The sequence below is a fragment of the Leucoraja erinacea genome, chromosome 3 (assembly GCF_028641065.1).
Source record: "Leucoraja erinacea ecotype New England chromosome 3, Leri_hhj_1, whole genome shotgun sequence".
NCBI lineage: Eukaryota > Metazoa > Chordata > Chondrichthyes > Rajiformes > Rajidae > Leucoraja > Leucoraja erinaceus.
Window position 1 is genome coordinate 85,417,324 of NC_073379.1, and position 27,352 is coordinate 85,444,675.

The 27,352-nt window shown below is 40.5% G+C and overlaps 1 protein-coding gene across 1 annotated transcript; it reads left to right on the forward strand.

Annotated features, from left to right (window-relative positions):
• The first annotated feature begins 8,098 nt into the window (after positions 1-8,098).
• On the forward strand, positions 8,099-26,789 carry LOC129695801 (peptidyl-prolyl cis-trans isomerase C-like). Its single transcript, XM_055633126.1, has 5 exons — positions 8,099-8,323; positions 16,346-16,459; positions 22,722-22,815; positions 24,779-24,963; positions 25,585-26,789. The coding sequence occupies exons 1-5, from the start codon at positions 8,225-8,227 to the stop codon at positions 25,714-25,716; spliced, it is 624 nt and encodes a 207-aa protein (XP_055489101.1). The 5' UTR covers positions 8,099-8,224; the 3' UTR covers positions 25,717-26,789.
• Positions 26,790-27,352: the final 563 nt, after the last annotated feature.

The following is a 27,352-nucleotide window of genomic DNA, read 5'->3' on the forward strand; positions in this document are numbered from 1 at the left end:
CGGAATGCTACTACAGACCTGTCTGCAATCAATAGTTGGTTTTAGGATATAGAGTCATATTGTTACAGTCAGCAGTCGGTCGACTAACAGTGAGACGCTCAGTGATTCGAAACTCCTCGCCGCTTCACTGATAAATGACACTTGGAGTTTTAAAAGAGCATGGCTGTTCAAATGGGGTGCAAAGACATTTGAAATCAAACCCGTCTCCTAAATGTGATTATATTGTATTACAAAGACGAGATAAATTATTAACGTTACAAATCAGTTGAGATTGGGGAGACGGTCGAAATAAGGTTAGGATTTGAATGCCTCATATTCAGAACTTACTGAAGGCATCTTGGGTGTCTATACCAGCAAGGGTTTTTAAAAAAAAAATGTGGTTTCTGGTTCATCCAGGGGCATTTGGACAGCTACATGGATAGGAAAGGATCAGGTGGGTATGGGTACAACGTGGGACGAACGTAGACGAGCATCTTGGTCGGCATGGGAGAGTTTCAGTGCTGTATGGTATTACTATATTACTATGGAATTACTGGTATTACTATGGCGTTGCTCTAATAGGTATCACATACAAAATGTCCATTATGTAAATTCAACATTGTTGAATATGCACACGTTCCCGTTGTTTTCCCGGATAACAACGCACCAAATAGTATATACTAGTAAATAGTTACTTGTTTTGTTGTGGTGTTGTGGTTGGGCAGTGTGATGGTTGGGGAAATTAATGTTTTTTCCACATATGAGTATTATGAAATTTTGTTGGAAATTGTTCACTCAAACAACTTACACCGCCTTTTCTGCACTATGATCAATTGTGTACATTCCGTAGAAAAAAATACATTAAATGTGTAATTTGAAAGTTTTATTTTATAGAACTTACGAATTCAATGTTCAAGATGAACTACAACAGTTTACGTTGTAAAGGAGTAAGATTATTATGATATGGAGTTAGTGGAAATCGCGTCGATGAAATTTACCAATAAAACCGCACACGTAGAAAAAAACCCGCACAACTTCGTTTTAAGATTTAAACGCAACACCTGCGATCTATCAAAGATTTTAATACAGGGGGAGGCATGTAAAAGTATTGCATGGGATCTGAAAGTACGATCAGGATGGGCAACCCTGGCAGGTAATCTGTCTCGTCCAAATTTTGAAATAAATGATTCAAAGAAATTCGAAGTTATATATATTACCGTGTTCATAACAGAATGAATAGCTACCAACTCCGTTTTCAAATACTACACTCTCCCAGTAACTACATTCACTTTGTGTTTGTTATCATTTTGTTTCTGGCAATTGTTCAATTCAACAAATCACTTTTAACTTAACTTTCCACATTTTCTTCCAGAAAAAGAAATGTTTCCTTAATATTTATTGGGAACCCAAAAATGAAGATCACAGATGTCATCGTGTGAAGAAAACAAAAACTGGTTAGGAAATGGTAATTGACAAAATAACTTTGTCAAGATATTGGCGGTTGAAGGCGATTGAAAGAACAGAAAAAAATTGTTGGCCATTCTTCAGAGGGATGTGTTGGTATTGGAGACTCTGTGCGTATTGATTTTCAGCACTTTGGTTGCAGGGACCCATGCAGGTAGAATCAGGTTTTGTAATGGTTGTGAAGTGGACGATAGATATAATAAAATAAAAGGATTCGGAATATGATGGGCATAATTGCCAAAAAATTCTAACATGGGACTGTGGCCTCCCAGTGTCAAGTGTATCATTTTGGAAAAACATTAAAAGTATTTTCGTCTTTTAAAAACTTTTTTCTGGCTTCTGATTAACCATTCCAATTCCCCCAAATGATAATGATCACATGTTGACAAGCATCTCCAAAAAGATGAACAAAAAGTGATGTGAACAAATAATAATGTTTAATAACAATTGGTGAACATCAAAAGTAGAATAAATGAGCCTGGCATCCCTGGTTACCTTGGGAGTGTGGAAGTGAGATGTGCAGACATTGAGGCTAGAAACGTGGTCCCTCCAAACATTGATAATCAAAGTAAAATCTGCGACTTTGAAACAAGAGAAATAGGAGTTTTAGGCTATTGAGATCCCTCAAAGCAAATAATACCATTGAGATAGATATTGTATGAATCTTAAAATGATTTTTTTTAAAAAGGAGAGTGAAGGGAGATTTACGTGCACGTGATCATTATGAGGAACGATTGGGAACTGGAGCTTGGTGCCAATAGATCACAGATAAGTTAATGTACCCAAGGATGGATGGAGAATCAGACGCAACACATTAGGTTAATTTCAATTCCATGTGTTATAATGCGAACAGTAGTAAACATGGATTGGCTGTTCACTATTAATGTAGTAAACACATTAGCATGGGTTCCAAGGGAGAGCAGCTCATCCAACCAAGCTCTTTGACCTACTTGAGGAAAGGACAATCCAAAGGTTTTGTAGAAATTCATAAGACGTGGGAGTACGTGGACTATCAAAAAGTCAGACAACATTTTACAAACCTGAAAAATCTGTGTAGACCTTGAGAATGTTTTGGCTGACATTTAGAAAGAAAATCTTTGTGTCAAACTGGAATGTATTGAGTATGGATTTCAAGGTTTATCACTGGGACTAATACTCTTTCTAGGTTATATCAACTCTTATACAAATCGAGTAAATATAGAAAGGTTATCAAACTAAAATTAGAAGAGAAACATAATTAATGCTTTAGGTAGATGACCAGCAACAAGGTCAGTAACATGAAATGTTAACCCTATTCTTTTATCCACAGATACTGCCTGACCTGTTGAGTATCAAGTCAAATCAAGACACGTTGAGTTTATTGTCTTATGCACAAGTATGCTGAAGGTACAGGTACAATGATAAATCGTGCTTGCAGCAGCATCACAGTCACATTGAAACATGCAATATGAAATTATACATAAATTGCACAGAAATTATTCATATAATTTTTAAAACAATTAAGAATTGCATTAACATAATTAGAAAAAGAACGTCCATGGTAGTGCAAGAGGTGGACCGTAGTGTTCTATTTTGGAGGAGGGCTTAAGATTGTGCAGGTTGGTTCAAGAACATGCTAGTTGTAAGAAAATGTATGTTTCTGAACCTGGTGGTGTAAGACCTGTATGGATGGGAGCAATGAGATGAGGCCATGGCCCATTCGGTGGGAATCCTTGATGATAGATACTGCCTTCTTGAAGCATGTAGACGCTTTCGATGGCGGGAGAGGGTTGTGCTCATTATAGGCCATTAGCAGCTAACTACTCTCCAGTATTTTCTGATTTATTTCAGATTTCCAGCATTTAGAGTTTTTGTTTTCTAATCAGAGCTGAAATAAGCAGTTCAGAAATTATGGATTGAATAGGACAAAATATTTGATTTTATTGAACAATGTCAGATGAAATTTAAGATAAGTAAGTGGTAAGTGCAAATTGCTTTACAATGAACAATTGACTTTTAGTCAAAGAGTCATAGAGCACAGAAATAGGCCATTTGGCCCAATTTGCCCATGCCAACTAAGCTGCCCCATCTCTACTAGTCCCACCTGCAAGCATTTGCAGATGACACAAATCTGGGTGGCAGAGTGAATTGTGAGGAGGATGCTATGAGAATGCAGGGTGAGGATGCTATGAGAATGCAGGGTGACTCGGACAGGTTGGGGGAGTGGGCAGATGCATGGCAGATGAAGTTTAATGTGGATAAATGTGAGGTTAATGATTCGATGACATAGTTAAGCACAATCCAAAGATGGATTAATGCAAACCAAAAATGTTAATGCTGTTAATTTTGTTTAAAGGCACCTCAACTATATTTTGTTTCATTCATTTCAGTAAATGTATCACACCTTATAATGTCATCTAAATATGACTTCAAATGAAAATGGTGGTAATCAGCACTATCAATATTGACCATTTACTATCCCAGACTAATTGATGTCTAATATCTGATACTCATAATTTTGTTTCTAATTATATACTAACCAGGTTATAAGGTTAAAATGAAGCTGTACAATAATTGTATAATTTTAGATGCCGAATGTTTTATCTTTGTACAATTGCTTCTAATAAAAATAATTATTTTAAATAATAAATAAATAAAAGAAAGATAATTGTATACTAACACCCCTGCCTTATACACCAGTACACATGTTTGTAATATTTCCTAAAATAATTTGAAGGGGTGTGGGGATGGACCAAAATCCACTTTGGTGGAGTTAGTAGAAATGTAAAAATACTATTTTTTTCATATTTCTAAGCAATGCAGGACATGTGGTGCACGTAAATCGTCATTATAGCTTTCTATCATAAATCATAATTATGTGCATGTTAACTATATTGACATTGTCTCTAACCTGGTGTCATTAATCCTCATTTAAGGGCAGAAAACGCTTGTTGGAGTTGTATACAGACCACCAAACAGCAATAGGGCGCTTGGGGATAGCATCAAGCAGGAAATTCGAGATGTGTGTAGCAAAAGTACAGCAGTTATCATGGGTGACTTTAATCTACATATAGATTGGGCCAATCAAATTGGTAGCAGCGCTGACGAGGATTTCCTGGAATGTATACGGGATGGGTTTTTTTTAAACCAATATGTCGAAGAAACGACTAGAGGGCAGGCCATCCTAGACTGGGTATTGTGCAACGAGGAAGGATTAGTTAGCGATCTTGTTATGTAGAGCCCCTTGGGCAACAGTGACCATAACATGATCTAATTCTGTATTATGATGGAGAGTGACACAGTTAATTCAGAGACTAGGGACCTGAACTTAAAGAAAGGAGACTTTGAAGGTATGCGATAGGAATTGGCTAGGATAGACTCGCAAATTATACTTAAAGGGTTGACGGTGAAGATGCAATGGCGAAGATTTAAAGACTGCATGGATGAACACCAAATATTGTTCATCCCTGTCTGGCGAAAAAATAAAACGGGGAAGGCGGCTCAACCGTGGCTAATGAGGGAAATCAAAGATAGTGTCAAATCCAAGGAAAAGACCTATAAATTGGACAGAGGAAGCAGCAAATCGGAGGACTGGGAGAAATTTAGAACTCAACAGAGGGGTTAATTAAGAGGGGGAAACGAGCATGAAAGAAAGCTTGCAGGGAATATAAAAACTGGCTCGAAAAGCTTCTTTAGATATGTAAAAAGGAAAAGATTATGAAGACAAATGTAGGTCCCGTACAATCAGAGACAGGTGAATTCATAACGGGAAACAAAGAAATGGCAGAACAGTTAAATGAGTACTTTGCTTCTGTCTTCACTAAGGAAGACAAACAATCTCTCAGACATACCAGGGGACCGAGGATCTAGTGGGAGGGAGGAACTGAATGGAATCCACATTAGTCAGGAAATGGTGTTAGGTAAACTGTTGGGACTGAAGGCAGATAAATCCCCAGGGCCTGATGCTCTGCATCCCAGGGTACTCAAGGAGGTGGCCCTAGAAATCATGGATGCATTAATGATCATCTTCCTGTGCTCTCTAGACTCTGGGTCAGTTCCTGTGGACTAGATGGTAGCCAATGTAATCCCACTTTTTAAGAAAGGAGGGAGAGCGATAATGGGGAATTATAGACCAGTTAGCCTTACATTGGTAGTGGGGAAGATGCTGGAGTCAATTGTTAAAGATGTTATAGCAGCACATTTGGAAAGCAGACAGAATCAGTCAAAGTCAGCATGGATTTATGAAGGGAAAATCATGCTTGACTAATCTTCTGGAATTGTTTGAGGATGTAACAAGCAGAATGGATAAGGGAGAGCCAGTGGATGTGGTGTATCTGGACTTTCAAAAAGCTTTTGACAAGGTTGCACACAAGAAATTAGTGTGCAAAATTAGAGCACATGGCATTGGGGGTAGGATATTGACATGGATAGAGAACTGGTTTGCAGACAGGAAGCAACAAGTATGTATTAACGGGTCATTTTCAGAATGGCAGGCAAGGATTAGTGGGACGCCGCAAGGCTTGGTGCTGGGACCCCAGTTATTTACAATATATATTAACGATTTAGACGAGGAAGTTGCAGATGACACAAAGCTGGGTGGCAGTGTGAGCTGCGATGAGGATCCTATGAGGCGGCAGGGTGCCTTGGATAGGTTGGGGGAGAGGGCAGATGCATGGCAGATGCAATATAATGTGGATAAATGTGAGGTTATCCACTTTGGTGGTAAGAACGAATGTAGATCATTATCTGAATGGTGTCAGATTAGGAAAAGGGGAAGTGCAATGAGACCTGGGTGTGCTTGTACATCAGTCACTGAAAGTAAGCATGCAGGTACAGCAGGCAGTGAAGAAAACTAATGGCATGGAGGCCTTTATTGCGAGAGTATCTGAGTTTAGGAGCAAGGAGGTCCTATTGTAGTTGTAGAAGGCCCTGGTTAGACCGCACCTGGAGTATTGTGTGCAATTTTGGACAAGGACATTATTGCTATTGAGGGAGTGCAGCATAGATTCATTAGGTTAATTCCCGGGATGGCAGGACTGACATATGATGAACAAATGAGTCGAATGGGCTTGTATTCACTGGAATTTAGAAAGAAGAGAGGGGATCTTATACAAACATATAAAATTCTTAAAGGATTGGACAGGCTAGATGCAAGAACAATTTTTCCTGGTGTTGGGGGAGTCCAGAACCAGGGGTCACAGTTTAAGAATAAGGGGTAGGCCATTTAGGACTGAGATGAGGAAACACCTCCACCCACAGAGTTGTGAATCTGTGGAATTCTCTGCCACAGAAGGCAGTGGAGGCCAATTCACTGGGTGTTTTCAAGAGGGAGTTAGATTTAGCTCTTAGGGTAATGGAATCAAGGGATATGGGGAAAAAAAACAGGAACGGATAACTCATTTTAGATGATCAGCCATGATCATATTGAATGTCGGTGCTGGCTCGAAGGGCCGAATTGCCTACTCCTGCACCTATTTTTTCTATATTTAAATTGCGACGGGTTGTTAGTGTTAGTGGTCCTTCCACAAAAGGAAATCCGTCCTGAATTCCCTTCGCAACTTCGGCAGTAGATCGGCCGATGTTCCCAGTGGCTTTTGGAAAGGAAGTTACCGCCGGGGATCTGGGAATGCCGGTGACAATTCTAATAATCAAACATTTGGAATGTAAATCCATGATGTACGTTACTCTCAGTTCTCTCTGCGAGATATTTCAGCAATTGCATTGCAATCTGAGGGTCAATTATATTTTATTGAATGGCGGTGCAGGCTTACAGGACTTGCTTATTTCATGGCGAGTGGGTATCCTAAAGATCTGTAGAGCCAACGACGGACTTGGATAATATAATTATGTGATATATTCAGTGTGACTTTAGTTTAGAAAGAATCAGTAACTTTGATGGTGCGTTTTACAATCTTAAAGATCCTTAAATGTAAGTTTAAATTGTAATAATTGCCCTAAATTACAATTTACTACCTACGCGCACAAGGGTGCAAGAAGCGAGAGAAAAACACTGCTAAAATAATTCAATTCTATTGAATTGCCGTGGTCCACCTAACTTGGGCATGGACGATAACTTATTCACTTCCAGTCAAGTATTCCGAATGGACGAGTTTCAAATTACACTTCCGTTATATTTCTGTTGGCAGAATTTACGTTCTTCTGTTGAAAGTTGGCAGGTTTTTTTTGTATCAACCATTTCAGACACCACCAAGTAATATCATAATCTCTAAATACATCCAAACACATCCAGGAAGCCGCTGACTAAGCTGCAACTATAACAGTGTTCGGAAACACTAAACTGCTGGTTTCGCTAGCATTTTTGACAATGACCTAGAAATGTACAATTTTCATTCATGATCACATTTTCCACTGTTGTATTATTATAAAGTGAAGATGCCGTAACTTTTTTCTATACTATCACTGGTGATAATTTAGTTTTTATTTATTAGACTGGGTGTAATATTATTACCGTCCAACTGTTCGCGAGGTACAAGAACGGTCCCACGCAAGATGACTGGATTCGGAGGAAGAAAGATAAAGCAGGGAATCAGGACGAACTTCCCTGTCTGTAGTGTGTGTGGGGAGGAAAACTCGGATATTGGAACAAAAAAATGAACCAGACGTGGAATTTGAAGGTGGAGCCTTTCCACCCGCTGTGCCCGGGTGTCCGGAAAGGGCTGGACATCTCCTTCTCCACATCGCTGCCGCTGTTTGCTTCTCTCAGCCGGAGGTGGAGCCACGTCCACTGCGTGTGTGTTAGCGACGATATGAGAAACAGGCAAAAAGTTTTATTTGACACAGGATGAGATCGCATTCGATTTTCATTCTCTTCGCCCTTTTCCTTCTAGGCTGCAGCATCGGCTTGACAGCGGGGAAGCGAGGTCCGAAAGTAACAGCCAAGGTGGGTGTAAGCGATGCTGGTGAACGAGTGGCCAGGACGCGGCGCCGACCTAGGCAGCAAAATAGCGCCCCTCACTCACTCAAACTCAGCCCACCCCGCTGATGCTGGACAGATTGATGGCAAATCCACCCAATGCCTCGCAAAAGCCAGCGCTATCTTCCAATCAGCATTGGCATCCCAGAATGATTGGATATTACTTGGGAATGAGGGACACGAGTGCGGATGGTGCTGGGACATAGTTTAGCTAAACTGAGAGGAAACTCTTGCACTAGTATGTATATTGCTATGGAGTTAGAAATGAGAACTTAGGCGTTGCTGCGGGTGATGTTTTTTCATCTACATTGTGCGATGTTTGCTGGTTGGGTAGATGCCATCAACACACGATTGTGTAAATCTCCGCTGAATGTACATTGTCTTCGTGTAAAACAAACAGTGAACATGTCAAACACAAAAAGCTGGGTTAATTCAACGGGGCCAGGCAGCATCCCTGGAGAAAAGGAATACGTGGCGTTTCGGGTCGAGATCCTTCTTCAGATGGAGAGTCAAGGGAAACGAGAGATATAGACGGTAATATAGAGAGATATAGAACAAATGAATGAAAGATGTTCAAAAAAGTAACGATGATCAAGGAAAGGTGGAGCCCACAATGGTCCACTGTTGGCTGCAGGATAGGTGATAACGAGTCATGTTAAGCCTGAGTTCCACTGGGATGTTAAATTGTAATTACCGCTGAAGTTAAGTAGTACCATGCTTTTAAAGTCTGCACGGGGCCCCATATCAGTAATCTCCTCCAGTCCTAAAAAGTAGGTGATTTTCTCAAAGCCCGAGGTCTTGAGCTTCTCCAACTTTGATTGCGATTCATTTGGAATCCTGCCATCATTAGTCAAGGGCCCGTGCTCTGGAATTCCATCCTTATAGCTCTAGGCCTTGCTATTATTCTTTCCTCTTCTGAGACATTCCTTCAAACAAACCTGTTTGGCGGTTTTGGTTAGCAACCTAATCTCCTGATGTGGCTTGGTGTCATAGAGTCAGAGTGTTAAAGTGAGGAAACAGGCCCTTCGGCCCAACTTGCCCACACCGGCCAACATGGCCCAGCTACACTTGTCCCACCTGCCTGCGCTTGGTCCATACCCCCCCCCCAAACTCGTCCTATCCATGTACCTGTCTAACTGTTTTTTAAACATTGGGATAGTCCCAGCCTCAACTGCCTCCTCTGGCAGCTTGTTCCATACACCAACCATCCTTTGTGTAAAAAAGTTACCCCTCAGATTCTTATTAAGTAATTTCCCCTTCACCTTGAACCTATGTCCTCTGGTCCTTGATTCCCTTACTCTGGGCAAGAGATTCTGTGCATCTACCCAATCTATTCCTCTCACAATTTTATACACCTCTATAAGATCACCCCTCATCCTCCTGCGTTCCAAGGAATAGTGACCCAGCCTACTCAACCTTTCCCTATAGCTCACACCCTCTAGTCCTGGCAAAATCCTCGTATATCTTCTCTGAACCCTTTCAAGCTTGACAATATCTTTCCTATAACATGGTGCCCAGAAATGAATGCAATATCCTAATGCGATCTCACCAACGTCTTATACAACTGCAACATGACCTCCCAACTCATTTTGTTAATGCTGCTATAATGTGCCTTGGTGTGATTTATCATGGTTAAGGTGCATATGTGTATGCACCTTAGGGATAAAGGAATCAAATGATATGGGGAATAAGCAGGAACGGGGTACTGGTTTTAGATGATCAGCCATGATCATATTGAATGGCAGTGCTGGCTCGAAGGGCCGAATGGCCTATTTCTGCACCTATGTTTCTAAAAAAGGACAAACTGCTGATGGAACTTAGCATGTCAGGTATTCATCTGAGGAGGCAAAGGGATGGTCAATGTTTCGGGTTGGAACACTACATCCAGATTTGTGCGAGAGATATGGTCAATGGTCAAGTCAGAGAATTGGTTCAGGAGTTGGGGCATGTGTCTCATAAGTTGGATGTTGCCTTTGGCAATGGTAAGTAAATTGGAGGAGCAACAGTGGTTTATTGTGAATTTTGTTGGTTGGTCCTGATGTATCAGGTTTTGGAAATGTGGCATGTTGAATTGTGTTTGAATTTGATAGGTGGTGAGAATGGAATGGAATATGTCACATACCCAAAGTATGTAAATAGTCACAGTATAAACAGTGCTGGGGAGTATAGGGATCACTAACTTGGGGACACAAAGTGCGGGAGTAACTTAGTGGGTCTTGCCTGGAGAACGTGGATAGGCGACGTTTTGGGTTGGCACCCTTCAGACATGAACCTGGGTCTGAAGAGTCATGGGTGTTTGATAGTCATATTTCCCATACAGAACAATGAAATTCTTACTTGCAATACACAATGGAATATGTAAACACAGTACTGTGCTTTTTGTCTGTAGACAGAAGGAGGCTGAGGGGTGACTAGTGTTTTATAATACCAGATATGGTTGATGGTCACAGTGTTTTTTCCAGGGGAGGGAATCAATTCCAGAGAACATAAGTTTTATGTGAGAGGGAAATCCACATTAGGCAGGAAATAGTGTCGGGTAGACTGATGGGACTGAAGGCTGATGGTCTGCATCCCAGGGTGCTTAAGGAAGTGGCTCTAGAAATCGTGGATGCATTGGTGATAATTTTCCAATGTTCTATAGACTCAGGATCAGTTCCTGTGCATTGGAGGGTAGCTAATGTTATCCCACTTTTTAAGAAAAGCGGGAGAGAGAAAACAGCGAATTATAGACCAGTTAGTTTGACATTGGTGTTGAGGAAGATGCTGGAGTCAATTATAAAAGATGAGATAGCCGAACATTTGGATAGCAGTAACAGGATCGGTCCGAGTCAGCATGAATTTACAAAGGGGAAATCATGGTTTACAAATCCTCTGGAATATTTTGAGGATGTAACTAGGAAAATGGACAAGGGAGTGGATGTGGTGTACCTGGACTTTCAGAAAGCATTTGATAAAGTCCCACATAGGAGATTAGTGGACAAAATTAGGGCACATGGTATTGGGGGCAGAGTGCTGATTTGGATAGAAAATTGGTTGGCAGACAGGAAACAAAGAGTAGGGATTAACGGGTCCCTTTCAGAATGGCAGGCAGTGACTAGTGGGATACCGCAAGGCTCGGTGCTGGGACCGCAGCTATTTACAATATATATCAATGATTTGGATGAAGTGATTCAAAGTAACATTAGCAAATTTACAGATGATGCAAAGCTGTGTGGCAGTGTGAACTGTGAGGAGGATGCTGTGAGAATGCAAGGTGACTTGGACAGGTTGAGGGACTGGGCAGATGCATGGCAGATAAGTTTAATGCAGATAAATGTGAGGTTATCCACTTTGGTATCAAAAGCAGGAAGGCATATTACTATCTAAATGGCGTCAAGTTGGGAAAAGTGGAAGTACAACGGGATCTGGGGGTCCTTGTTCATCAGTCTATGAAAGTAAGCATGCAGGTACAGCAGGCAGTGAAGAAAACGAATGGCATGTTGGCCTTTATAACAAGAGCAGTCGAGTATAGGAGCAAAGAAGTCCTTCTGCAGTTGTACAAGGCCCTAGTGAGACCACACCTGGAGTATTGTGTGCAGTTTTGGTCCCCTAATTTGAGGAAGGATATTCTTGCTATTGACGGAGTGCAGCGTAGGTTTACAAGGTTAATTCCCAGGATGGCGGGACTGTCATATGCTGAGAGAATGGAGCGGCTGGGCTTGTACACTCTGGAGTTTAGAAGGATGAGAGGGCATCTTATTGAAACATATAATATTGTTAAAGGTTTGGACATGCTAGAGGCAGGAAACATGTTCCCGATGTTGGGGGAGTCCAGAACCAGGGGCCAAAGTTTAAGAATAAGGGGTAAGCCATTTAGAACAGAGACGAGGAAACACTTTTTGTCATAGAGAGTTGTGAGTGTGGAATTCTCTGCATCAGAGGGCGGTGGAGGCCGGTTCTCTGGATACTTTCAGGAGAGAGCTAGATAAGGCTCTTAAAGATAGCGGAGTCAGGGGATATGGGGAGAAGGCAGGAATGGGGTACTGATTGGGTATGATCAGCCATGATCACATTGAATGGCGGTGCTGGTTTGAAGGGCCGAATGGCCTACTCCTGCACCTATTGTCTATTGTCTATTGAAAGGTTTAAAAGGGACATGGGGAGGGGAGGTGAGGGGCAATATTCACAGAGGGAGGTGCCAGTTAAAGCTGTAGAAATGGGTACAATTACAATGTTAAATGCGTACCTGGACAGCACGTAGATAGGAAAGGTTTAAAGAGATAGGGGCTTTACATAAGCTAATGGGACGAGCCCTGATAGACATCTTATTTAGTATGGAGAAGTAGGGCCAAAGGGCCCATTTCTGTGCTGTATAACTCATTCCATGGCCTGCAAATCCTATGGCTCTCTTATGGATGTTTATTATTCATGGAAATGGCAATATTGAAATCTTTAAATGCACATGACTGGGCTTCTACATGCATTGGTAAATCAAAAGCACCAAAGACACAAGATGAAAATCACAGCTTTAGGCATCCAAAGAGTATGATTTTAAAAATATGCTTAATTTCTCAGAACAATTGAATTGCATGGTTCGAAAAAGCTTGTTTCAGTTTCCAATCTTTTGAATCTATGTATTGCTGTACATTATGTGCAGTAACAAAGAATTCTAAAAAATGTGCCAGTTCGTGGTTTTGACACGTTCTGCTGAGTTTCATACTTTTTTACCTTTTACAATCATTGCCAGAGAATTAAATGTTTCATTAGCATTTGATTAATAGTGCCTTGTTATAGTACAATTAAATATTCATTAAAACAATCTTACATTTATGCTTGATTGACATGTTAATACAGTTTGAAAATTGAATTGCAATCTTCTCTAGGGAGCATTTGTTCATCTTTAGCCATCCACTGCCTTGGCTTCACATCTGCACAGTCCAATAAGTCCCTTTTATATTTAATTATGACATTGGAAGAAGATTGTTTTGCTAGTTTTCAGATGTTCAGAATTTTTTGCGGTAAATTTGACAGAAGTGTAATGAAAACTGTACTGTGATGGTGAAACTCTATAGTTTCTCTGGCATTCTCTCATGGCAATGGAGCAGATGGGAATACCATTGCAAAAAATATAAACCAAATTGTTATCATTATGTGCTGTGTCTCACTTTCACATCTTTATGCATTGATATATGTGCTATCCGCTTTGTAGTTGCTTCATGGTACTTCATTTAAAAGTGACGTGGTGGTCGAAGGAATAGTAGGGGAGCATAGTTTAACAACATTTAAAAATTATTACTGACAAAGGAATAATATGTCAAGCTGACAGATGGGGTAATGGAATATTGGGTCCTGGGAAGGAAGAATGCAGTACTATTATTGAAGATATAATGTGGCAGACACCTAAAGTAATAATTTAGAGGAATGTATAGTTAAACAGTGCAAAGTTAATTTTTTTAGAGTAGGGTCAGATTTGACATTAAAAGTGGCAAAGGTATATTTTTTACTTATTTATTTTGAACTGGCAAGGGACTATTTGTTGACCCAAACATGGGTTCAGACCCAAAACATCAACTATTATTTTTCTCCAGAGATGCTGCCTGACCCGCTGAGTTATTCCAGCGATAGATACTAAATGCTGAAGTGACTCAACGGGACAGGCAGCATATCTGGAGAGAAGGAATGTGTTTCTGTGCTCTGGCATTATGTGCTATCATGGGTAATAACAGATTAATTAAAAAAAAAAGACAAACTGAGGGAAGTAGCAGAGAAGAGGGAGAGATAAATGTTTCATGTAAATCAGAGGGTTGGCTGAGTCATTGGCCAGAAACATCAAGACTAAAGTAGAAACTGGAACGAAGTTACATTTATTGGATTTAAGCAATTTACGAATGCAGAAGGCAGAATCTAGCATGGCGGAATTATCAATGTTATTTGGGTGTGTTCACTGGGTTTTAATCTCAGGTGCCAGCATTTTTTTAATTTCAATGACTTGGTCTCAAAAAATGTTTCAGATTTTCACTTTAGACCCAGCACTACCAGTTGCATTATTAAACAATGCATCAAAAATGCTACTGGGAGTGCTGGGTTGAAAGTGGAATTCTGAAATGTTTTAAAGTAGAGACCATGGAAATTGGAATAAAAATAAAATGCTAGCAACACTCAGCAGATCAAACAGCATCTATTCAAAGTGATACAGCCAATGGAGGGCACATACCATGGTGAGGATATTAATGGAAGTTGGAAAGAGTTGCAACTGGCAAGGGAAGATGAAATTACATGGTCTACTGTATCAACCAGTAGCATTAAGATTTTCTAAAGACTGTTTCAGATATTGAATTGTCAATTTATTTGGAATCTTCATAGATTATCAAAGTTTACCAAACTGCCCAGCCTCCAAATGATTAATTGGAAAATTAGCAAAACCTCTACATTAGTTTAAAAAGCAGACAAATCAAAAACACGAGTATAACCCCAAAGCATGAGATGGGGCGTGGATTGGGACACGTTTTAATTTAACCTGGTGTTTTGTTTAAAATTCCTTTGTTTAAATAGAAATACAGAACCTTCCTTCTCTGACCTGGAGTAATTTTTTGTAAAGTGTATTTTAGGGTACTAGTAATCCAGGTTTTATTTCCAAATGGGAGTCATTGATAAGGTGCTTTTCCCTTGTTTTTCTGACCACTTTGATTGAACGAGGCCACACTGATGAAAGGTCTTGATATGTTTCTTCTGCAAAAAAATGTTTTCCAAATGTTATGGATTCCTGCCTATAAATTTACCATATATATTAATGATTTGGAAGAGGGAATTAGGAGCAACACTAGCAAGTTTGCGGATGACACAAAGTTGGGTGGCAGTGTGAACTGTGAAGAGGATGTTAGGAGGTTGCAGGGTGACTTGGACAGGTTGAGTGAGTGGGCAGATGCGTGGCAGATGCAGTATAATATAGATAAATGTTAGGTTATCCACTTTGGCGGCAAAAACAAGGGGCAGATTATTATCTCGATGGGGTTAGATTAGGTAAGGGGGAGGTGCAGCGAGACCTGGGCGTCCTTGTTCACCGGTCACTGAAAGTTGGCTTACAGGTACAGCAGGCAGTGAAGAAAGCTAATGGAATGTTTGCCTTCATAACAAGAGGATTTCGATGTAGGAGTAAAGAGGTTCTTCTGCAGTTGTATAGGGCTCTGGTGAGACCACAACTGGAGTATTGTGTACAGTTTTGGTCTCCTAATTTGAGGAAGGACATTCTTGTGATTGAGGCAGTGCACCGTAGGTTCACGAGATTGATCCCTTGGATGGCGAGACTGTCATATGAGGAAAGATTGAAAAGACTAGGCTTGTATTCACTGTAGTTTAGAAGGATGAGGGGAGATCTTATAGAAACACATTAAATTATAAAAGGACAGGACAAGCTAGATGCAGGAACAATTTTCCCAATGTTGTGTGTGTCCAGAAACAGGGACCACAGTCTTAGGATAAAGGGGAGGTCATTTAAGACTGAGGTGAGAAAAAACTTTTTCACCCAGAGAGTTGTGAATTTATGGAATTCCCTGACACAGAGGGCAGTGGAGGCCAAGTCACTGGATGGATTTAACAGAGAGTTAGTTAGAGCTCTAGGGGCTAGTGGAGTCAAGGGATATGGGGAGAAGGCAGGCACGGGCTATTGATGGGGGACGATCAGCCATGATCACAATGAATGGCGGTGCTGGCTCGAAGGGCCGAATGGCCTCCTCCTGCACCTATTTTCTATGTCTATGTCGATGTCTACACTCAAAGATGAAAAACAACCCCCTGTGATTCAAAATTGTTTAAATGGATTAATCTGTTAAAAAAAACGAATCAGGTAATCTATGCGGCAGTATTTAAAATAGTCTAACTTGTACTACTTTGACCAAAATAGCTCCAAATTAACACTGAGCAAAATTTCAGCATAAAGAAATAATGAATTTAGGTCATATTCATTCCATTTATTTGTAAAGTAAGACTGATGAAGGATTTCTATGATTTTAGGTATTCTTTGATATCCAAGTTGATGGTAAGGACGTGGGAAGGATTGTGATTGGTTTATTTGGTAAAGTTGTTCCAAAGACTGTGGCAAACTTTATCACTCTAGCAACACGACAGGTAAGAAATTGCCATGTTAAATTTCAACATGCATTATAATTTGATTTTAAATCAGGTTTCCTGTAAAATTTAGGTAGGAAAGAACTGCAGATGCTGGCTTAAATGGAATTTAGATACAAAATGCTAGAGTAACATAGAAATATAGAAAATAGGTGACAAAACCAATACCCCATTCTGGCTTTTCCCCCATATCCCTTGATTCCCTTAGCCCTAAGAGCGAAATCTATCTCTTAAAATCATCCAGTGAATTGGCCTCTACTGCCTTCTGTGGCAGAGGATTCCACAGATTCACAACTGGGTGAAAACGTTTTTTCCCCCTTCTTAGTCCTAAATGGCCTCCCTCTTATTCTTAAAATGTGACCCCTGGTTCTGGGCTCCCCCAACATCGGGAAACCTTTTCCTGCATCTACCCTGTTCAATCATCTAAGAATTTTATATGTTTCTAAAAGATGCCCTCTCATCCTTCTAAATTCTAGCGAATACAAGTCCCATTCTTTAATCATATATCACTCCCGCCATCCCGGGGATTAACCTGGTGAACCTGCATTCCCTCAATAGCAATAATGTCCTTCCTCAAATTAGGAGACCAAAATTGCATACAATACCCCAGGTGCGGTCTCACCAGGACCTGCAGTAGGACCTCCTTGCTCCTGAACTCAAATCCTCTCGCAATGAAGGCCAACATACCATTAGCTCCCTTCAATGCCTGCTGTACCTTCATGCTTACTTTCAGTGACTGATGTACAAGCACACCCAGGTCTTGTTGCACCTCCCCTTCTCCTAATGTGACAACATTCAGAGCTTAATCCGCCTTCCTGTTCTTACCACCAAAGTGGATAACCCCACATTTATCCACATTATACTGCATCTGCCATGCATCTGCCCACCCACCCAACCTATCCAAGTCATCTTGCAGCCGCATGGCATTCTCTTTGCAGCTCACACTACCACCCAGCTTTGTGTCATCCTCAAACTTAGAGATGTTACATTTAATTCCCTCATCTAAATCGTTAATATATATTGTAAACAACTGGCGTCCAGCACCGAGCCTTGCGGCATCCCACTAGTCACTGCCTGCCATTCTGAAAAGGACCCGTTAATTCCTACTCTTTGCCTCCTGTCTGCCAACCAGTTCTCTATCCATATCAATACCCTACCCCCAATATCATGTGCTCTAATTTTGCACACTAATCCCTTGTGTGGGACGTTGTCAAAGGCTTTTTGAAAGTCCAGATACACCACATCCACTGGCTCTCCCTTATCCATTCTACTTGTTGCATCCTCAAAAAATCCTGTCACTGCTTTCCAAATGCACGGCTATAACATCTTTAATAATTGACTCCAGCATCCTCCCCACTACTGATGTAAGGCTAACTGGTCTAAAATTCACCGTTTTCTCTCACCCTCTTTTCTTAAAAAGTGGCTACCCTCCAGTCCACAGGAACTGATCCAGAGTCGAGAGAACATTGGGAAATGATCACCAATGCACCCATGATTTCTAGGGGCAGCTCCTTGAGTACTCTGGGATGCAGACCATCAGGCCCTGGGGATTTTTCTGCCTTCAGTCCCAACAGTTTACCTAACACCGTATTCTGACTGATGTGGATTCCCTTCAGTTCCTCCCTCCCACTAGATCCTTGGTCCCCTGGTATTTCCAGGAGATTGTTTGTGTCTTCCTTAATGAAGACAGAACCAAAGTATTTGTTTAACTGTTCTGCCATCTCCTTGTTTCCCCATTATAAATTCACCTGTCTCTGACTGTAGAGGACCTACATTTGTCTTCACTAATCTTCACTAATCTTTTCCATTTTACATACCTAAATAAACTTTTATAGTCATTTTTTATATTCCCTGCAAGCTTTCTTTCAAGCTCTTTTCCTCCCCTCTTAAATAAGTTTGTTGAGTTCTAAATTTCTCCCAGTCCTCTGGTTTTCCGCTTCTTCTGGCCAATTTATATGCCTCTTCCTTGGATTTAACTCTATCCTTGACTTCCCTTGTCAGCCACGGTTGAACCGCCTTCCCAGTTTTATTTTTTTGCCTGACAGGGATGAACAATTTCTGGAGTTCATCTATGCAGTCTTTAAATCTTTGCCATTGCATCTCCACTGGCAACCATTTAAGTATAATTTTCCAGTCTACCCTAGCCATTTCCTGTCTCATATGTTCAAAGTCTCCTTTATTGAAGTTCAGGATCCTAGTCTCTGAATTAAATGTCACTCCATCCTAATGCAGAATACCACAATATTATGTGTAGGAAAGAACTGCAGATGCTGATTTAAATCGAAGGTAGACACAAAATGCTGGAGTAACTCAGCGGGTCAGGCAGCATCTCTGGAGAGAAGGACTGGGTGACTTTTCAGGTTGAGATCCTTCTTCAGACCACCATATTATGGTCACTGTTGCCAAAGGGGCCTTGCTTTCCTTGAGAAGGAATGGGTGACGTTTCTGGTCGAGACCCTTCTTCAGACTGCAGAAGGGTCTCGACCCGAAACGTCACCCATTCCTTCTCTCCAGGGATGCTGCCTGTCCCGCTGAGTCACTCCAGCATTTTGTATCAACCTTCCTATAATATTAGCCACTCTTCATACTTTGTGCATGCTATTCTCTGATATTCCTTCTTTCTGTTTTGTGCAATCCTTGGTAACATTATACATTTGTATACATAATATGTGATAGTTTTTAAATTCCAAAATTTGTTATTTTCACTGCTACTCCATGAATTCTGTGGTAAAAATTATTATTATCATGTTTAATGGCCAGACAGTGGATGTGAATCACGAGCTTGTTGCAGTGTGCAAGTCCCAAACTTCCACACTGCAGCATTGGGGTTGGGAATATCTGGCCCCTTACTCTGCTCCTGGACTTGCCATAGAGTCCAGGAATATTCAATCCATTGTTGAGCTAAGGAGCTGGGTAGACCTCGTATCTAATCTCTCAGTTTTATGTCAGCCATAGTGACCTTAATTAAGAAGGTAGCTAAGTTAAATTTTGTGTAGGAAGGAACTGCAGATGCTGGTTTATACTGAAGATATACACAAAATGCTGGAGTAACTCAGCGGGACAGGCGGCATCTCTAGAGAAAAGGAATAGGTGATGTTTCAGGCCTGAGTGCTAGAGTAAGGGTTGCAGCAAAGCATAGGGCTGGACTGGACCGATGATAAAGCTCATTTCAGGCAATCTCACAGAAACCCACAAAATATTAGGAAATAGCCATAAATATCACAACAGTTGTCAAACCACAGCCCAAAGTTTTATTATACCCAGGCTCCATAAAGGACTGAACTCCTAATTAATCGAGGTTTAAAGTCCAATAGGAGAGAATAGATTGAAGTAAATTATTGCTTTAAGCTTCAGTAATATTTTTGTCATTTGTATGCACTGATTTTTCATGTATTTCTCATAGAACATAAAATTCCACCCAAGAGCAGACAGCTCCGCTGCTTACAACAATGCACAAGAAAATACAGTGGAGTGATTGGGATGTTTATCCCTGCTGTTGTTCCTCACTCCATCTCTGTGATAACGTACCAGGCCACCTCGCCACAATTCCCATAGTGACATACTGTAAATGAGACTGCTGAGAAAACTGTAAGAGATTGAGAAAATCTGTGTCCTAACATTCTGATTTGAAGCTAGAATTCTCATTTTTATTTTTCCACTTTGTTTTTATGTCCCATTTCATAATTCACATTAGCATACTTCAATTTCGAGGCAAGAACCAATTGTCATGACTTTTTATGTGATCTCAAGACTTGATAAACCGTGCCCGCTACCGTGTTTGACAGCACCCCATGTCTATTATCTTCTCTTTTTCATCTCCCTTCAGCTCTCTGTCTGGATTTGCTTTCAGGAACATATAACAAAAAAGCTTACTTTAACTGTTTAACTTGTAGAACTGCTAAATCAATGTAAATTGCCAAGAAATGTTGTTATGCTTGGACTATTAATGCAATTATTTATCTTAGCAAATATGTCAAATATAAAATATAAAATCCCTGATTTTGTTCATGCATAAAAGAACACAATTTACTGGAGTAACTCAGCAGGTCAGGCAGCATCTCTGGAGAACATGGACATGTCCCTCGCAACATGGACCCGCTACAATTCGCATACCGTCCGAACAGATCCACGGACGATGCGGTCTCCCAGGTTCTGCACACCGCTCTCTCTCATCTTGACAGCCAGAAGGGGGGTTACGTGAGGATGCTGTTCATAGACTTCAGTTCAGCCTTCAACACGATAGTCCCCACCAGACTGGCCGAGAAACTGCTGGAATTGGGGCTCAACACCCCCCCGTGTGCCTGGGTCCTGGACTTTCTCACCGCCAGCCCCAGGTAGTCAAGATGGGGGGGAAATACATCAAAGTCCCTCGCCCTGATCACAGGATCGCCCCAGGGTTGTGTCCTCAGCCCCCTATTGTACTCCCTGTACACACATGACTGTGTGGCTAGGTTCAGCTCCAACTCAATAATCAAGTTTGCTGATGACACTGTGGTGGTGGGCCTGATCTCAGACAACGATGAGAAGGCCTACCGGGAGGAGGTGGCTGATCTAGCACTCTGGTGTCAGGACAACAGCCTCCTCTTGAATATCAAAAAAACTAAGGAGCTGATCGTGGACTTTAGGAGGGCACATCATCCGAGGACGTACACACCATTGAGGATAAATGGGGATACTGTGGATAGGGTGAACTGTTTTAAATACCTGGGAGTCCACATCTCTGAGGATATGACATGGACATCACACGCTGCAGCACTCGTGAGCAAGGCAAGGCAGCGCCTTTACCACCTCAGGCAATTGAGGAAATTCAGAGTGTCTCCGAGGATCCTCCAGTGCTTCTCTGAGGATTTTGTTTGGGAACTGCTCTGCCCAGGACAAGGAGGCTCTGCAGAGAGTAGTGCGTTCGGCCAAACGCACTATGGGAACTACACTTGCCCCCCTGCAGGAACTATACATCAGAAGGTGCAACTCCAGAGCCAACAAGATCATGGGAGACCCCTTCCACCCCAGCAATGGACTGTTCCAGCTGCTATGGTCAGGTAAACACCTCCGTTGCCATGCTGTGGGAACAGAGAGGATGAGAAGGAGTTTCTTCCCAAAGGCCATTAGGACTGTAAACTCCTATCTCGCCAGGGACTAACTTTACTGAACCATTTCACTGGTTCTTTTAATTGCTGTTTTTTTCCTTTTTCTTTCCTCCCACAAATATGTAATATGTGAATATGTGATTCTGTTCCAATCTGTTTGTAGTTTATTTGTTTTTTTGCACAATCCGCAAGCATTGCCACTTTTCATTTCACTGCATCTCGTATGTGTATGTGACGAATAAACTTGACTTGACTTGGCATGAGATGTTTCAGGTTGAGGTCAATGTTCTCCAGAGGAGCTGCCTGACCTGCTGAATTGCTCCAGCACATTGTGCCTTTCCCTGACTTTAATCTTTGCATCTCGTGATTCACAATTTGAAACATTTGAAGATTTGTTTGTGAGCATTTTACAAAAGTGTTTAATACATAAGATTAAAGTGCATTGATGAAATTAAGAAATGCACATTCTACCTGCAGCAGAGCACCAGCTGTCGTCTTACTGATGCAATTTAAATTTTAAGATAGTTAGTTAGCAACAATCTTAGTATGATTGTTAACACTGCAGTCTAATCCTCTTTCACCCATGCTATTTTTTTAATTTGCATGCAGAAAATTCTTGCTAATAGCAAGGAGACAAATAACTGGATGATCCATTCTTACTGATGCTCACTGAAGCATAGCTTTTGGCCAGGAATGTGAGAGAATTTGGAATTATGCCGTGAGGCATGCATTTCACTTGTACTTGAGAGGACACACAGGACAGGTTGCTAAGGGAAACACAATCCAGGTGTGTTTTTTCCAAAAGTAGCATTTTTTGTTTTTTTCCTAAATCTTCAGGTTCCATATTCTCTTTGGGCAGGGAGAAATCCAACTTAGTTTTGCATTTCTTGATTATATTCTCCGCACTATTGGTAACAGATTGCATTTGATTGTTTTCTTTAATTTTCCCTAGAATTTTACTTCAAAGGAAAAAGTATAGAGAGCAAGCAGTTTGCAAAAAAAATGCTTATTAGGTTTATTCACATGTAAATTCATATATTGTTGAATGTTTTATTTAACATTTCCTATTTTGGACACACCATATATCCTGTTTCCCTTCAAAATGAATTCAGGACACATCTGAACGTGGATAACTAATTGAAAGATTTCATAATATTTTCATGTTTTTTTTGCAGAAGGGGTATGGTTACAAAGGCAGCATATTTCATCGTGTCATTAAGGATTTCTTAATACAGGGTGGTGATTACACTTCAGGAGATGGGAAAGGAGGTAATGACTCCCCAATTGTTCATAGTTTATTGGAAAAATGCTGCTAATAGTTTTCAGTTTGTCATTTTTAATGATATCAGTAATGATTTACTTGTGGTAAGACAGTTAATTATCAAAGTAAGACAGAACTATATATTTTCAACTTGTTTTATTTTGGAAGTTCTTAGAATTAAGGCATACCACTCAAGAAATTATTTCTCACAATGCCAAAACAAAATAATGTTTTGCTATTTAAAAAAAATAAGCTTTTCCTAGATTAGAACAGCATCTCACCCATTTCTGGGCCTCTTCGTGACTAGATGGAGATTCAACTCAACATTCCAGTTGATGTTCTTCAGCATTAGAAACATTTCTTCGTTACTAAAGTCCTCAAAATGTTGCAATGCTGCAAATTCACCCCTGCAGGAATCTTCAAACTTGATAATATGAAGAACACCAGCTTTTTCTAAGCCTGTACTACTGAAACTGCTCTTTAAAAGGATCAACAAAATGCATTTTTTGACAGGGTGATCAATGTCATTCTGAAGTCTCACTACTTACTCGACACATTGCTCACACAAGACTGAGCCTTCCTTGCATCTTCAATACTTTTATTTTTACAGTTAAAACTTACTTCCCATTGGGATTTGCCTACATTCACATTTCTCTTGATGTATTGCATGGAGAAGGACCATAAGATTAGGAGACCATGAAGTTGAAGGACTCCACCTAGTTCACCAAGCCCAATAAGCTCATGGCTAGACTTCTGAACAGCAATGTTTACACAGGTTAGGCTTCACCAATTAATTCTTCCCGCGATCTGTGACCTCAATCCGACACATGGTGTGCATTGTTTTGCCATGAACATCAAGGCAGTGGTCATTGTCAGCTATCTTGTTTCAGGCCATTCCATTCTGCAGTCATTGATCGGTGCTAGTTCACTAGGGTTGGACAACTAAGTTCCATTGCCAAGAAAAGCAGACAGTATCTACTTTTTCTTAATCCCAGAGAAGCAAACAGAGTGAATGGGGCGATTTTCGAATACTGCTGGCCTCCACAAATATTGCAAAGATTAACACTATATGAGTGCACAAACCTCTCTTGGCACTCTTTAACAAAGAACATGCAGAGGGTGCTGTTCTCTTCCAGCCTGTCCTCTGAGAACATTTTCTCTGTTGCATTTCTTAAAGTGTTGATTCATTAAAAGATGCAGCAGGGAAAGAGGCCCATTGGCGTACCGAGTCCATGTCGACTGTCGATCACTCCTTCACGCCAGTTCCTGTTACCCCACATTTGCACCCATTCTCTCCATACTAGGGGCAATTTAGAGGTCAACTAGCCTACAAACTCGCATGGCTTTAGGATGTTGGAGGAAACCGCAGCACCTGGATGAAACCCAAGTGGTTACAGGGAGAACATGCAAACTCCACATAGACAGCACCTGATGTCAGGATCAAAACTGGGTCTCTGGTGCTGTGAAGCAGCAGCTCTGCCAGCTGTGCCATCCTGCTTGATACATCTTCATTTTGCAGTAGATGCGAAAGCACTGATGGTGATATCCTATTAGGGGCTGGCAACCAAGGTTATAGCTTTGAGGTTAAGTCGTAGCTGCACTGAAATCTTGCAAGAGATGAATAACATAGTATGTGCTCAAACTGACCCACTGCAGTGCTACATTGAAATGCTGCAGTGCTGTTGGAAGAATTTCACAATTTAAAACTGTACCTTTATTTTATTTTAAGAACAACATTAGGATGATACCATTGTTTAAATGCAAATGAATGGAAACATTTCTAGGTGACATTTCAATTTTTATATTTTATCTACTTTTATTGTATCTGCTTAATATTTTGTTTGAAATGGGATATTATAAGAACATAGCACTTAAGATTAGAAAGATGTCTGGATGGCTATTTCTATCTGCAAATTAAACACATTAATGTACATTGGACTATCCACTACACTCATCTCTTTCATGTTCCAGGAATGAGCATTTATGGAAAGGTGTTCCCAGATGAGAACTTCAAGTTGAAACACTATGGAATTGGATGGGTCAGCATGGCCAATTCAGGACCAGATACAAATGGCTCCCAATTCTTTATTTCATTGTCAAGACCCCGGTGGTTGGATGGGAAGCACGTGGTGTTTGGAAAAGTCATCGCTGGAATGGTAACTTTTCCTTAGTAGCTATGATTTTTTTTGGTAAAGAACACTGTAGAAAGATTGAATTGGATAGAAAAAGGCAATATATTAGTTTGAATGGTTTTTTTTGGACAGCATAGAATTGTTATTGCACAAGTGATCATTCAGTCCATCAAATGCTTGGTAGCTACTGAAGAGCAATCTACTCGGTTCCATTCCCCCACTAAGGACGTAAATGAATGAAATAACCCTGTGGTTATCATAATCAATCAAATTAGTAGAAATCATCTCCATACCAATGAGTAGTTGCTTCTTCCAATATGGTATTGGCTCAAACTGAATTTTTGCAAAATCATGATGTTTAAGTAATGCTGACCTTTTTAAAAAACGAGTTGCTCCATACCATAGTGTGATCATAAATAATATTTCTAAGAATTTTGCTTATTAAGTACACACTATCGATAATACTAATCATGCAGTACATTCATTATTTTTCATAAGATTGCAAAAATGACCTCTAGCTGAACTCTGCTGGTGATCAGTAAACGATTCATAACTGTGGCATAAAGAATTCTGGCAGTAAACCCAACTGTTAAAAAGTAAATTTAATAAATCTCCCAGACTATTACTATGTTCTTGTGTTTCTAGCCTGCGGTGCACGCGATAGAACTCCAGGAAACAAACAGCGACAATCGACCTCTCCAGGACTGTGTGATAGTAAACAGTGGCAAAATAGATGTCAAAGAACCTTTTGTGATTGAAGTGAATGATGATGAGTAACAGGGCAGCACATCGGTGTCTCTTCGGAATAACAGATGATGGGCAAAAATGACAGTCTTTGCTTCCATTGATCAAATTTATGTTTGTGATGTATCAAAACATTAATTCCCTCTTTCTATCTAACTTTTTGAGTGAAAGGTGATATGGATGTTTCCTGGGTTATAGCCCAGAGATGTAATGGTGTGCAAATCCTGACAAGTAGTAGCTTACCTGAATGTGGAGCTGAGAGCAACTGCAATGCTTCTTCAATTGTACCTATAGGAATCAGTTTTTTTCCCACTGTTTCAGACACATCAGAGCTCTCTGGGCTTGGTCCACTAAACCAAGAATCTGGTCATTGCTGCCTTACCTGCCGACTCCAACAGGAGCAGTGTCAAGTCCCACCATTGTGATACATTCAGTGAAGGCAAGTTTAGCAAATTTCTGAACCCATGTTCAGAGCAAACCAATAAGCTCTGAAGAAGGGTCTCGACCCGAAACATCACACACTCCTTCTCTGCAGAGATGCTGACTGTCCTGCGGAGTTACTGCAGCTTTTTGTATCTATCTTCGGTTTAAACCAGCATCTGCAGTTCCTTCTTGCCCAATAAAGGAGGAATTGTTCTGTTCTTTTTTATAGCTTTGTGCAATGCTCTTCACTTCATTGTAGCTAATCTTTTTGCAACTTCACAAATAATACCTGCTTCTTCCAAAATCTTTGTCAACAGATCTTTTATAATGTTAAATGTTCCCAGCTAAGCATTGAAATTAAAGAAATTCCAAAAGTCATTAACTGTTGGATTGAAAACTTCTCAAATCTCGCAAAATGAAATTGAATTGTTATCAAGTTATTAAGAGCTATTGCATACATGCAAGAATGTAATGCTGGTCAAGTAATATGTATTATATCTTTAGCTTGCTATGAATCTACCTGGTGAAATTGGAATGAATTTTAATTTTGTCCATGCTTACAGTTGTTATTTCTGACATACATGGTGTTTTTGAGGAATGAATTTGTAATTCTAAGTGTTTACTATTGCCGAGAAATCTGACGCTAGAGAAATCCACTATGCCTATTAAATATTTATGTTTTACCTCTGTGTTTTTCAGTTATGTAGCTTATGGCATCACAAAATTACCTCATAGAACAAGCGATCAAAATCTTCAAATAGGTTATTCTGGAACTACTTTTACCATATAATGGGAAGAAGTGACTTCAGTCAAGACCAGGGATCCTAAACTAGGCAGCAAAGGAAAATGGACATGGGCGTCCACGTGATTAACTCTTACTTGTGACTGGTGCTGGCAATCCACAACATTAATGCACTTATTTCAAAGTTGCATTGTTCACATGCCTGAACACATCAGCAGGGGCCAACTTACACATGCTTCTCAAAGAGGAGCGCACACTGGTGATAGAAACCATTTGGTGATGACTCCAACGTGGTATAAAACATGACATAATATAACAACTTCCATAGTTTTCAGGTGTTGCAATGGAAGCCTCAGCAGGAAATATTGAGATACTCATTTTCCAAAAGACACTTGGATAGGAGGCTCTTTGGGCACACTGTGAGGAGGGAGGGAGTTAGGAGGCAGCCCCCCCGCATGCTGCTTGGAAATATAATAACCATATAACAATTACAGCACGGAAACA